Here is a 14,541-nt window from a genome sequence, read left to right as displayed (position 1 = left end):
ACCTGTGGAATGGAGCCAAATTTGGAAGGGTGGGCACCTGTGTTGTGAGACTAAAAAATCATGTGATATGAGCAACAGGTTTGGAGCAGTAGCCTTTAGTTTTGATTCTTTTCTCAATTCAAAGAGACATTTTGAAAACTAAGAGATTAGTGACGTTTAGACTCAATTATATGAGACATTTTGAAAACTAAGAGATTAGTGACGTTTAGAATCAATTATATGAGACATTTTCAAAAACTAAGAGAGTAGTGACGTTTAGACTCAATTCTATGAGACATTTTCAAAAACTAAGAGAGTAGTGACTTTTAGACTCAATTCTATGAGACATTTTCAAAAACTAAGAGAGTAGTGACTTTTAGACTCAATTCTATGAGACATTTTCAAAAACTAAGAGAGTAGTGACTTTTAGACTCAATTCTATGAGACATTTTCAAAAACTAAGAGAGTAGTGACTTTTAGACTCAGTTCTATGAGACATTTTCAAAAACTAAGAGAGTAGTGACTTTTAGACTCAATTCTTTGAGACATTTTAAAAAACTAAGAGAGTAGTGACGTTTAGACTCAATTCTTTGAGACATTTTCAAAAACTAAGAGAGTAATGACGTTTAGACTCAATTCTTTGAGACATTTTCAAAAACTAAGAGAGTAGTGACGTTTAGACTCAATTCTATGAGACATTTTCAAAAACTAAGAGAGTAGTGACTTTTAGACTCAATTCTATGAGACATTTTCAAAAACTAAGAGAGTAGTAACGTTTAGACTCAATTCTTTGAGACATTTTCAAAAACTAAGAGAGTAGTGACGTTTAGACTCAATTATATGAGACATTTTCAAAACTAAGAGAGTAGTGACGTTTAGACTCAATTCTTTGAGACATTTTCAAAAACTAAGAGAGTAGTGACGTTTAGACTCAATTATATGAGACATTTTCAAAACTAAGAGAGTAGTGACGTTTAGACTCAATTCTTTGAGACATTTTCAAAAACTAAGAGAGTAGTGACGTTTAGACTGAATTCTATGAGACATTTTCAAAAACTAAGAGAGTAGTGACGTTTGGACTCAATTATATGAGACATTTTCAAAACTAAGAGAGTAGTGACGTTTAGACTCAATTCTTTGAGACATTTTCAAAAACTAAGAGAGTAGTGACGTTTAGACTCAATTATATGAGACATTTTCAAAACTAAGGGAGTAGTGACGTTTAGATTCAATTCTTTGAGACATTTTCAAAAACTTAGAGAGTAGTGACGTTTAGACTGAATTCTATGAGACATTTTCAAAAACTAAGAGAGTAGTGACGTTTAGACTCAATTATATGAGACATTTTCAAAACTAAGAGAGTAGTGACGTTTAGACTCAATTCTTTGAGACATTTTCAAAAACTAAGAGAGTAGTGACGTTTAGACTCAATTATATGAGACATTTTCAAAACTAAGAGAGTAGTGACGTTTAGATTCAATTCTTTGAGACATTTTCAAAAACTAAGAGAGTAGTGACGTTTAGACTGAATTCTATGAGACATTTTCAAAAACTAAGAGAGTAGTGACGTTTAGACTCAATTCTATGAGACATTTTCAAAAACTAAGAGAGTAGTGACGTTTAGACTCAATTATATGAGACATTTTCAAAAACTAAGAGAGTATTGACGTTTAGACTCAATTATATGAGACATTTTCAAAAACTAAGAGAGTAGTGACGTTTAGACTCAATTCTTTGAGACATTTTCAAAAACTAAGAGAGTAGTGACTTTTAGACTCAATTCTATGAGACATTTTCAAAAACTAAGAGAGTAGTGACGTTTAGACTCAATTATATGAGACATTTTCAAAAACTAAGAGAGTATTGACGTTTAGACTCAATTATATGAGACATTTTCAAAAACTAAGAGAGTAGTGACGTTTAGACTCAATTCTTTGAGACATTTTCAAAAACTAAGAGAGTAGTGACGTTTAGACTCGATTCGGAGTCATTTGAGACATTTTTTTTCTCCAATTGACTTATAGGCGCTCAGAAAACGACCTTCAAACTGCTTTACTTACCGCGTTATCAGGAAACCATTTGGTTCCGGTTTTTGGCTTGAAACGTATCGATAGCATGCCGATTATACTGGCTGCGTTTAGTTTTACAGTCAAGGAAAAGAAAATAGGAGGTTAGAATCAAAGACAGAACCATCCACTCCACTCAACGTCAGGAGCGCACACGTATCCAGGCTAGGAAAATGATGATTTCAACTAATTTTGTAAATGGCAATAGAATTTGGAATTAGGTCATTTCTAAAGCTGCTGGGTCAACTTGTACAGGGTCAACTTTAAAGCTTAGCCGACTGAGAATCTTTTCAAGCCATCGTAATCATTTAATTTGGATTTAATCTGGATTTAACTGATGAATAATCCACTGTATGTCAAGATCTAAGTCTTAACCCTTTCAGTGCGGACTAATTACTACCCTATAGTGCTGGAGATAATTTGAACATTTTGAAAAATTCCACCCTAGTGTGTTGAATAACGGGAATACCACTATAGTGCGTCTACACTGTGGTGCGATGTATCGTTAGTTACTAATATCTCACTATGTTTGACAGGTGCTGCCATTTTTCAAGAGGGATAATTACTAATTACTAATGGCATCAATACACCATAGTGCGGTGTACAAGCAAATCTATCACTGATTTATACACTGCACTGCAGTGTAGACGCACTGAAAGGGTTAAAGCAGGTTTGCCTGAATGTGTTTAAATCATCAACAGGTCTTTGTTGAGGCTACGAGCAATCATCTCATGAGATGATTGCTCGGTGAGGTTAAGGTGGGCTCAGTCTAAAGTCTGATTCATGTACGCTCCTGAGTGATGATCTACCATTCACCACAAAAACCGGTGTGTAAAGATTATCACAAACCAACAAAGAGTAAGAAAGAGGAGAGAGAAAGAGTAAGAAACCATTAGATACCTATACACGGGACTTTAAGACCAAAGCCAAGTCACACAGTCGTGGCTCAAGTCCATAAGTGGTCTTATTTCTTAGGACTAGTATTCAGATGTTAGATTGGCTAAGTTGATCTTATATTTGTCTAAGTGAAAGCCAATGCAAGTGGCCCCAGATCTGAAAACTTAAGACCAGTCTAACCTCATTTTAGTGTTATAACTAATCTAACCACTTAAGAAAGACCAGTGTGAGCTTATCTTATAGTGAACTTTATTTTCTAAAGAGTTTTAGTCTGATCGAATACCAGACGTGGTTTACGGTCCCGTACAACAAACCGCTGCAGTACAGTTAGCATATCTCATTTTGTCGTCAATTTCTTCGATTATACGATGCACAGTATTATACATTATAACAAACGGGCGGACCTAAGCTCTGATACAAGGAGGCCGGGTGCAACCCCTCCCCCCAAATAGGGGGTATCTGTAAGGTCATCCCCAAAAGAAAAATCTCATCGGAAAATACTAAATTATTGTGGGAAATAAGCGGGAATGAATTCAAATTTTTTCAGGTGTCAGTTTAATACTTTTTATTTTCCCCTAGTTTCAGGGCGACTCGACATTTTTAGGGGGGATACGCACCGCTTTGGATTCGCCTTGTTCTTATAGCGGAACTTATAGTTAACTTCAGTGCTCGGCATTATAGACAGTTATTAAGTTTAATTCGGGGGTTAACCTAATTCTTTTTCAATTGAGTTAACCCGCGTGTTTAAGTTAATACCAGCCTATAAAACTTGAGAGCGCTTGGCATTATAGACAGGTATTAAGTTTTATTCGGGGGTTAACCTAATTCTTTTTCAATTGAGTTAACCCGCGTGTTTGAGTTAATACCAGTCTATAAAACTTGAGATTTTTTGGTATTAACTTTAACCCGGGGTTAATTCGTTTTTCATTTTAGTTAACCCCCCCCCTCCTCCTCCCTGATACAACTGCGGCTCCAGGGGTCAGATGGAAATACGTTATAACCGATAGTTTGTTTATATCCAGAATGAAAATGGTTAAAATTGTCGTATGATTTGGTAGGAAATTCTAGGTTTGCTGATGGTGTTTTTTCACTGCGACATTACATTTTCGAAAATTTTAAAAGTCCTGATCAATTCATCAATTACATGTATTAATCAAATCAAAGCCCATGAAAATAGTGAACAATCGTGGCATATGTTTTTGATGTACGGTTGGTTTAGTTTTTTGCACGCATCTCTTTTGTTCTATCACAACAGGACTCAGTAAAACTGCTCCGGTAACAGTTTGGATGTATCTATTATTGAATTCATGGTTCGGTTGATTTTTTGCACGCATTCTCCGTTTCCCGCGTGGATTTTTTTCAATTCCTGATTCCACAAAAAAAGGATCGATTGTAAATTTCTGCTTTGATAATTTCACCCAGTGTGAGATGAGAGGCAGGTGGTGCGGACATAGTCAATATAAACCAATCAGTTTCATCAACATTTCATCAACTTTGAATCGTTTGTATTCGAAGGTAAGTTCATCAATCGTAGAGTCATCAACATTGATCTCATATTGTGTAGATATTGCTACGGACGAATTGTACAAGAACTAATTTCAACATTTTGAAATTGTTAAAACTTGATTCTAATTTTAGAAATTTGATGTTATTTTGAATTTGTTAACTTTATCTGAAACAGATGTTGGTTTAATGAAATTTACAAGAAATAATTCTAACATTTTCAAATTGTCAAAAATTTTTAGATATTTTCTGTATTCAATTCTGTTAAGTTTAACTAGCATCAGATGTAGGTTCTATGATTAATTATAGATGAATTAAATATTTTTATGACTGCTGAAATTCAGTTCAAATATCACCGATGTATTCGTTCCTATTTCAGCTTCGTAAATTGCTCGTATAAATCTGTGATTTGTCGCCGAAACAACTGTTAAAATGATCGGTAAGTTATAATTCTAATTTCACTGTAAACTTGTAAAAACTAATTCAACAAATAGAATGAAGATCTTTCTTTCACGAAGGTTAAACAATAATAAAACAGATTGTATTAATTTGTAGCGTCAATGCTGATGAAAATGTTGAGAAGTTTACTTCCGATCATGTTGTTAGTGATCAGTTTGTGGTCGATGGTGAACGCTGAAACTGCTGCTGCAGCTGATGATTCAGCTGAAGAACTCGTTCTTAGCCGTCGAAAGAAGACGGCTTACGACGAATGGTGGCGTAAAGCCAATGAACAGGCCGGGAATATCTGATTCCACTGTGGTTAAATTATTGATTCCATAGCGGATAAACTGATTCCACATCGTGTAATTTGTGTGAATTAATAAACAAAATTCATTGAATGATAAAACATTATTCTGTAGTTTATTTCATGACTCTTTTTTATGGCCACAGATTGGCGACCTGTGGAATGGAGCCAAATTTGGAAGGGTGGGCACCTGTGTTGTGAGACTAAAAAATCATGTGATATGAGCAACAGGTTTGGAGCAGTAGCCTTTAGTTTTGATTCTTTTCTCAATTCAAAGAGACATTTTGAAAACTAAGAGATTAGTGACGTTTAGACTCAATTCTATGAGACATTTTCAAAAACTAAGAGATTAGTGACGTTTAGACTCAATTCTATGAGACATTTTCAAAAACTAAGAGAGTAGTGACGTTTAGACTCAATTATATGAGACATTTTCAAAACTAAGAGAGTAGTGACGTTTAGACTCAATTCTTTGAGACATTTTCAAAAACTAAGAGAGTAATGACGTTTAGACTCAATTCTTTGAGACATTTTCAAAAACTAAGAGAGTAGTGACGTTTAGACTCAATTATATGAGACATTTTCAAAACTAAGAGAGTAGTGACGTTTAGACTCAATTCTTTGAGACATTTTCAAAAACTAAGAGAGTAGTGACGTTTAGACTCAATTATATGAGACATTTTCAAAACTAAGAGAGTAGTGACGTTTAGATTCAATTCTTTGAGACATTTTCAAAAACTAAGAGAGTAGTGACGTTTAGACTGAATTCTATGAGACATTTTCAAAAACTAAGAGAGTAGTGACGTTTAGACTCAATTCTATGAGACATTTTCAAAAACTAAGAGAGTAGTGACGTTTAGACTCAATTATATGAGACATTTTCAAAAACTAAGAGAGTATTGACGTTTAGACTCAATTATATGAGACATTTTCAAAAACTAAGAGAGTAGTGACGTTTAGACTCAATTCTTTGAGACATTTTCAAAAACTAAGAGAGTAGTGACGTTTAGACTGAATTCTATGAGACATTTTCAAAAACTAAGAGAGTAGTGACGTTTAGACTCAATTATATGAGACATTTTCAAAAACTAAGAGAGTAGTGACGTTTAGACTCAATTATATGAGACATTTTCAAAAACTAAGAGAGTATTGACGTTTAGACTCAATTATATGAGACATTTTCAAAAACTAAGAGAGTAGTGACGTTTAGACTCAATTCTTTGAGACATTTTCAAAAACTAAGAGAGTAGTGACTTTTAGACTCAATTCTATGAGACATTTTCAAAAACTAAGAGAGTAGTGACGTTTAGACTCAATTATATGAGACATTTTCAAAAACTAAGAGAGTATTGACGTTTAGACTCAATTATATGAGACATTTTCAAAAACTAACAGAGTAGTGACGTTTAGACTCAATTCTTTGAGACATTTTCAAAAACTGAGAGAGTAGTGACGTTTAGACTCAATTATATGAGACATTTTCAAAAACTAAGAGAGTAGTGACGTTTAGACTCAATTCTTTGAGACATTTTCAAAAACTAAGAGAGTAGTGACGTTTAGACTCGATTCGGAGTCATTTGAGACATTTTTTTTCTCCAATTGACTTATAGGCGCTCAGAAAACGACCTTCAAACTGCTTTACTTACCGCGTTATCAGGAAACCATTTGGTTCCGGTTTTTGGCTTGAAACGTATCGATAGCATGCCGAATATACTGGCTGCGTTTAGTTTTACAGTCAAGGAAAAGAAAATAGGAGGTTAGAATCAAAGACAGAACCATCCACTCCACTCAACGTCAGGAGCGCACACGTATCCAGACTAGGAAAATGATGATTTCAACTAATTTTGTAAATGGCAATAGAATTTGGAATTAGGTCATTTCTAAAGCTGCTGGGTCAACTTGTACAGGGTCAACTTTAAAGCTTAGCCGACTGAGAATCTTTTCAAGCCATCGTAATCATTTAATTTGGATTTAATCTGGATTCAACTGATGAATAATCCACTGTATGTCAAGATCTAAGTCTTAACCCTTTCAGTGCGGACTAATTACTACCCTATAGTGCTGGAGATAATTTGAACATTTTGAAAAATTCCACCCTAGTGTGTTGAATAACGGGAATACCACTATAGTGCGTCTACACTGTGGTGCGATGTATCGTTAGTTACTAATATCTCACTATGTTTGACAGGTGCTGCCATTTTTCAAGAGGGATAATTACTAATTACTAATGACATCAATACACCATAGTGCGGTGTACAAGCAAATCTATCACTGATTTATACACTGCACTGCAGTGTAGACGCACTGAAAGGGTTAAAGCAGGTTTGCCTGAATGTGTTTAAATCATCAACAGGTCTTTGTTGAGGCTACGAGCAATCATCTCATGAGATGATTGCTCGGTGAGGTTAAGGTGGGCTCAGTCTAAAGTCTGATTCATGTACGCTCCTGAGTGATGATCTACCATTCACCACAAAAACCGGTGTGTAAAGATTATCACAAACCAACAAAGAGTAAGAAAGAGGAAAGAGAAAGAGTAAGAAACCATTAGATACCTATACACGGGACTTTAAGACTAAAGCCAAGTCACACAGTCGTGGCTCAAGTCCATAAGTGGTCTTATTTCTTAGGACTAGTATTCAGATGTTAGATTGGCTAAGTTGATCTTATATTTGTCTAAGTGAAAGCCAATGCAAGTGGCCCCAGATCTGAAAACTTAAGACCAGTCTAACCTCATTTTAGTGTTATAACTAATCTAACCACTTAAGAAAGACCAGTGTGAGCTTATCTTATAGTGAACTTTATTTTCTAAAGAGTTTTAGTCTGATCGAATACCAGACGTGGTTTACGGTCCCGTACATGGTTTACGGTCCCGTACAACAAACCGCTGCAGTACAGTTAGCATATCTCATTTTGTCGTCAATTTCTTCGATTATACGATGCACAGTATTATACATTATAACAAACGGGCGGACCTAAGCTCTGATACAAGGAGGCCGGGTGCAACCCCTCCCCCAAATAGGGGGTATCTGTAAGGTCATCCCCAAAAGAAAAATCTCATCGGAAAACACTAAATGATTGTGGGAAATAAGCGGGAATGAATTCAAATTTTTTCAGGTGTCAGTTTAATACTTTTCATTTTCCCCTAGTTTCAGGGCGACTCGACATTTTTAGGGGGGATACGCACCGCTTTGGATTCGCCTTGTTCTTATAGCGGAACTTATAGTTAACTTCAGTGCTCGGCATTATAGACAGTTATTAAGTTTAATTCGGGGGTTAACCTAATTCTTTTTCAATTGAGTTAACCCGCGTGTTTAAGTTAATACCAGTCTATAAAACTTGAGAGCGCTTGGCATTATAGACAGGTATTAAGTTTTATTCGGGGGTTAACCTAATTCTTTTTCAATTGAGTTAACCCGCGTGTTTGAGTTAATATCAGTCTATAAAACTTGAGATTTTTTGGTATGAACTTTTACCCGGGGTTAATTCGTTTTTCATTTTAGTTAACCCCCCCCCCCTCCTCCTCCCTGATACAACTGCGGCTCCAGGGGTCAGCTGGAAATACGTTATAACCGATAGTTTGTTTATATCCAGAATGAAAATGGTGAAAATTGTCGTATGATTTGGTAGGAAATTCTAGGTTTGCTGATGGTGTTTTTTCACTGCGACATTACATTTTCGAAAATTTTAAAAGTCCTGATCAATTCATCAATTACATGTATTAATCAAATCAAAGCCCATGAAAATAGTGAACAATCGTGGCATATGTTTTTGATGTACGGTTGGTTTAGTTTTTTGCACGCATCTCTTTTGTTCTATCACAACAGGACTCAGTAAAACTGCTCCGGTAACAGTTTGGATGTATCTATTATTGAATTCATGGTTCGGTTGATTTTTTGCACGCATTCTCCGTTTCCCGCGTGGATTTTTTTCAATTCCTGATTCGACAAAAAAAGGATCGATTGTAAATTTCTGCTTTGATAATTTCACCCAGTGTGAGATGAGAGGCAGGTGGTGCGGACATAGTCAATATAAACCAATCAGTTTCATCAACATTTCATCAACTTGGAATCGTTTGTATTCGAAGGTAAGTTCATCAATCGTAGAGTCATCAACATTGATCTCATATTGTGTAGTTATTGCTACGGACGAATTGTACAAGAACTAATTTCAACATTTTAAAATTGTTAAAACTTGATTCTAATTTTAGAAATTTGATGTTTTTTTGAATTTGTTAACTTTATCTGAAACAGATGTTGGTTTAATGAAATTTACAAGAAATAATTCTAACATTTTCAAATTGTCAAAAATTTTTAGATATTTTCTGTATTCAATTCTGTTAAGTTTAACTAGCATCAGATGTAGGTTCTATGATTAATTATAGATGAATTAAATATTTTTATGACTGCTGAAATTCAGTTCAAATATCACCGATGTATTCGTTCCTATTTCAGCTTCGTAAATTGCTCGTATAAATCTGTGATTTGTCGCCGAAACAACTGTTAAAATGATCGGTAAGTTATAATTCTAATTTCACTGTAAACTTGTAAAAACTAATTCAACAAATAGAATGAAGATTTTTCTTTCACGAAGGTTAAACAATAATAAAACAGATTGTATTAATTTGTAGCGTCAATGCTGATGAAAATGTTGAGAAGTTTACTTCCGATCATGTTGTTAGTGATCAGTTTGTGGTCGATGGTGAACGCTGAAACTGCTGCTGCAGCTGATGATTCAGCTGAAGAACTCGCTCTTAGCCGTCGAAAGAAGACGGCTTACGACGAATGGTGGCGTAAAGCCAATGAACAGGCCGGGAATATCTGATTCCACTGTGGTTAAATTATTGATTCCATAGCGGATAAACTGATTCCACATCGTGTAATTTGTGTGAATTAATAAACAAAATTCATTGAATGATAAAACATTATTCTGTAGTTTATTTCATGACTCTTTTTTATGGCCACAGATTGGCGACCTGTGGAATGGAGCCAAATTTGGAAGGGTGGGCACCTGTGTTGTGAGACTAAAAAATCATGTGATATGAGCAACAGGTTTGGAGCAGTAGCCTTTAGTTTTGATTCTTTTCTCAATTCAAAGAGACATTTTGAAAACTAAGAGATTAGTGACGTTTAGACTCAATTCTATGAGACATTTTCAAAAACTAAGAGAGTAGTGACGTTTAGACTCAATTCTATGAGACATTTTCAAAAACTAAGAGAGTAGTGACGTTTAGACTCAATTATATGAGACATTTTCAAAACTAAGAGAGTAGTGACGTTTAGACTCAATTCTTTGAGACATTTTCAAAAACTAAGAGAGTAATGACGTTTAGACTCAATTCTTTGAGACATTTTCAAAAACTAAGAGAGTAGTGACGTTTAGACTCAATTATATGAGACATTTTCAAAACTAAGAGAGTAGTGACGTTTAGACTCAATTCTTTGAGACATTTTCAAAAACTAAGAGAGTAGTGACGTTTAGACTCAATTATATGAGACATTTTCAAAACTAAGAGAGTAGTGACGTTTAGATTCAATTCTTTGAGACATTTTCAAAAACTAAGAGAGTAGTGACGTTTAGACTGAATTCTATGAGACATTTTCAAAAACTAAGAGAGTAGTGACGTTTAGACTCAATTCTATGAGACATTTTCAAAAACTAAGAGAGTAGTGACGTTTAGACTCAATTATATGAGACATTTTCAAAAACTAAGAGAGTATTGACGTTTAGACTCAATTATATGAGACATTTTCAAAAACTAAGAGAGTAGTGACGTTTAGACTCAATTCTTTGAGACATTTTCAAAAACTAAGAGAGTAGTGACGTTTAGACTGAATTCTATGAGACATTTTCAAAAACTAAGAGAGTAGTGACGTTTAGACTCAATTATATGAGACATTTTCAAAAACTAAGAGAGTAGTGACGTTTAGACTCAATTATATGAGACATTTTCAAAAACTAAGAGAGTATTGACGTTTAGACTCAATTATATGAGACATTTTCAAAAACTAAGAGAGTAGTGACGTTTAGACTCAATTCTTTGAGACATTTTCAAAAACTAAGAGAGTAGTGACTTTTAGACTCAATTCTATGAGACATTTTCAAAAACTAAGAGAGTAGTGACGTTTAGACTCAATTATATGAGACATTTTCAAAAACTAAGAGAGTATTGACGTTTAGACTCAATTATATGAGACATTTTCAAAAACTAACAGAGTAGTGACGTTTAGACTCAATTCTTTGAGACATTTTCAAAAACTGAGAGAGTAGTGACGTTTAGACTCAATTATATGAGACATTTTCAAAAACTAAGAGAGTAGTGACGTTTAGACTCAATTCTTTGAGACATTTTCAAAAACTAAGAGAGTAGTGACGTTTAGACTCGATTCGGAGTCATTTGAGACATTTTTTTTCTCCAATTGACTTATAGGCGCTCAGAAAACGACCTTCAAACTGCTTTACTTACCGCGTTATCAGGAAACCATTTGGTTCCGGTTTTTGGCTTGAAACGTATCGATAGCATGCCGAATATACTGGCTGCGTTTAGTTTTACAGTCAAGGAAAAGAAAATAGGAGGTTAGAATCAAAGACAGAACCATCCACTCCACTCAACGTCAGGAGCGCACACGTATCCAGACTAGGAAAATGATGATTTCAACTAATTTTGTAAATGGCAATAGAATTTGGAATTAGGTCATTTCTAAAGCTGCTGGGTCAACTTGTACAGGGTCAACTTTAAAGCTTAGCCGACTGAGAATCTTTTCAAGCCATCGTAATCATTTAATTTGGATTTAATCTGGATTCAACTGATGAATAATCCACTGTATGTCAAGATCTAAGTCTTAACCCTTTCAGTGCGGACTAATTACTACCCTATAGTGCTGGAGATAATTTGAACATTTTGAAAAATTCCACCCTAGTGTGTTGAATAACGGGAATACCACTATAGTGCGTCTACACTGTGGTGCGATGTATCGTTAGTTACTAATATCTCACTATGTTTGACAGGTGCTGCCATTTTTCAAGAGGGATAATTACTAATTACTAATGACATCAATACACCATAGTGCGGTGTACAAGCAAATCTATCACTGATTTATACACTGCACTGCAGTGTAGACGCACTGAAAGGGTTAAAGCAGGTTTGCCTGAATGTGTTTAAATCATCAACAGGTCTTTGTTGAGGCTACGAGCAATCATCTCATGAGATGATTGCTCGGTGAGGTTAAGGTGGGCTCAGTCTAAAGTCTGATTCATGTACGCTCCTGAGTGATGATCTACCATTCACCACAAAAACCGGTGTGTAAAGATTATCACAAACCAACAAAGAGTAAGAAAGAGGAAAGAGAAAGAGTAAGAAACCATTAGATACCTATACACGGGACTTTAAGACTAAAGCCAAGTCACACAGTCGTGGCTCAAGTCCATAAGTGGTCTTATTTCTTAGGACTAGTATTCAGATGTTAGATTGGCTAAGTTGATCTTATATTTGTCTAAGTGAAAGCCAATGCAAGTGGCCCCAGATCTGAAAACTTAAGACCAGTCTAACCTCATTTTAGTGTTATAACTAATCTAACCACTTAAGAAAGACCAGTGTGAGCTTATCTTATAGTGAACTTTATTTTCTAAAGAGTTTTAGTCTGATCGAATACCAGACGTGGTTTACGGTCCCGTACATGGTTTACGGTCCCGTACAACAAACCGCTGCAGTACAGTTAGCATATCTCATTTTGTCGTCAATTTCTTCGATTATACGATGCACAGTATTATACATTATAACAAACGGGCGGACCTAAGCTCTGATACAAGGAGGCCGGGTGCAACCCCTCCCCCAAATAGGGGGTATCTGTAAGGTCATCCCCAAAAGAAAAATCTCATCGGAAAACACTAAATGATTGTGGGAAATAAGCGGGAATGAATTCAAATTTTTTCAGGTGTCAGTTTAATACTTTTCATTTTCCCCTAGTTTCAGGGCGACTCGACATTTTTAGGGGGGATACGCACCGCTTTGGATTCGCCTTGTTCTTATAGCGGAACTTATAGTTAACTTCAGTGCTCGGCATTATAGACAGTTATTAAGTTTAATTCGGGGGTTAACCTAATTCTTTTTCAATTGAGTTAACCCGCGTGTTTAAGTTAATACCAGTCTATAAAACTTGAGAGCGCTTGGCATTATAGACAGGTATTAAGTTTTATTCGGGGGTTAACCTAATTCTTTTTCAATTGAGTTAACCCGCGTGTTTGAGTTAATATCAGTCTATAAAACTTGAGAGCGCTTGGCATTATAGACAGATATTAAGTTTTATTCGGGGGTTAACCTAATTCTTTTTCAATTGAGTTAACCCGCGTGTTTGAGTTAATATCAGTCTATAAAACTTGAGATTTTTTGGTATGAACTTTTACCCGGGGTTAATTCGTTTTTCATTTTAGTTAACCCCCCCCCCTCCTCCTCCCTGATACAACTGCGGCTCCAGGGGTCAGCTGGAAATACGTTATAACCGATAGTTTGTTTATATCCAGAATGAAAATGGTGAAAATTGTCGTATGATTTGGTAGGAAATTCTAGGTTTGCTGATGGTGTTTTTTCACTGCGACATTACATTTTCGAAAATTTTAAAAGTCCTGATCAATTCATCAATTACATGTATTAATCAAATCAAAGCCCATGAAAATAGTGAACAATCGTGGCATATGTTTTTGATGTACGGTTGGTTTAGTTTTTTGCACGCATCTCTTTTGTTCTATCACAACAGGACTCAGTAAAACTGCTCCGGTAACAGTTTGGATGTATCTATTATTGAATTCATGGTTCGGTTGATTTTTTGCACGCATTCTCCGTTTCCCGCGTGGATTTTTTTCAATTCCTGATTCCACAAAAAAAGGATCGATTGTAAATTTCTGCTTTGATAATTTCACCCAGTGTGAGATGAGAGGCAGGTGGTGCGGACATAGTCAATATAAACCAATCAGTTTCATCAACATTTCATCAACTTGGAATCGTTTGTATTCGAAGGTAAGTTCATCAATCGTAGAGTCATCAACATTGATCTCATATTGTGTAGTTATTGCTACGGACGAATTGTACAAGAACTAATTTCAACATTTTGAAATTGTTAAAACTTGATTCTAATTTTAGAAATTTGATGTTATTTTGAATTTGTTAACTTTATCTGAAACAGATGTTGGTTTAATGAAATTTACAAGAAATAATTCTAACATTTTCAAATTGTCAAAAATTTTTAGATATTTTCTGTATTCAATTCTGTTAAGTTTAACTAGCATCAGATGTAGGTTCTATGATTAATTATAGATGAATTAAATATTTTTATGACTGCTGAAATTCAGTTCAAATAT

The 14,541-nt window shown here is 35.1% G+C and overlaps 1 protein-coding gene across 2 annotated transcripts in view; it reads right to left on the bottom strand.

Moving 5' to 3' along the window:
* Positions 1 to 14,541, bottom strand: part of LOC141906980 (DNA damage-regulated autophagy modulator protein 1-like) — a 29,948-nt gene that overhangs the window by 4,886 nt on the left and 10,521 nt on the right. The window contains exon 7 of one of the 2 annotated variants that reach the window (XM_074796499.1): positions 11,654 to 11,724. The exons of the other annotated variant lie outside the window; for it this stretch is intronic. Within the exon in view, the coding sequence (XP_074652600.1) occupies positions 11,654 to 11,724 (71 nt within the window). The remainder of the gene's footprint in view (positions 1 to 11,653; positions 11,725 to 14,541) is intronic. 2 annotated transcript variants of the gene reach the window in all.

The sequence above is a fragment of the Tubulanus polymorphus genome, chromosome 6 (genome assembly GCF_964204645.1).
Source record: "Tubulanus polymorphus chromosome 6, tnTubPoly1.2, whole genome shotgun sequence".
Lineage (NCBI taxonomy): Eukaryota > Metazoa > Nemertea > Palaeonemertea > Tubulaniformes > Tubulanidae > Tubulanus > Tubulanus polymorphus.
Note: the sequence above shows the minus strand (reverse complement) of the source record. Positions and strands in the feature narration are given on the sequence as shown.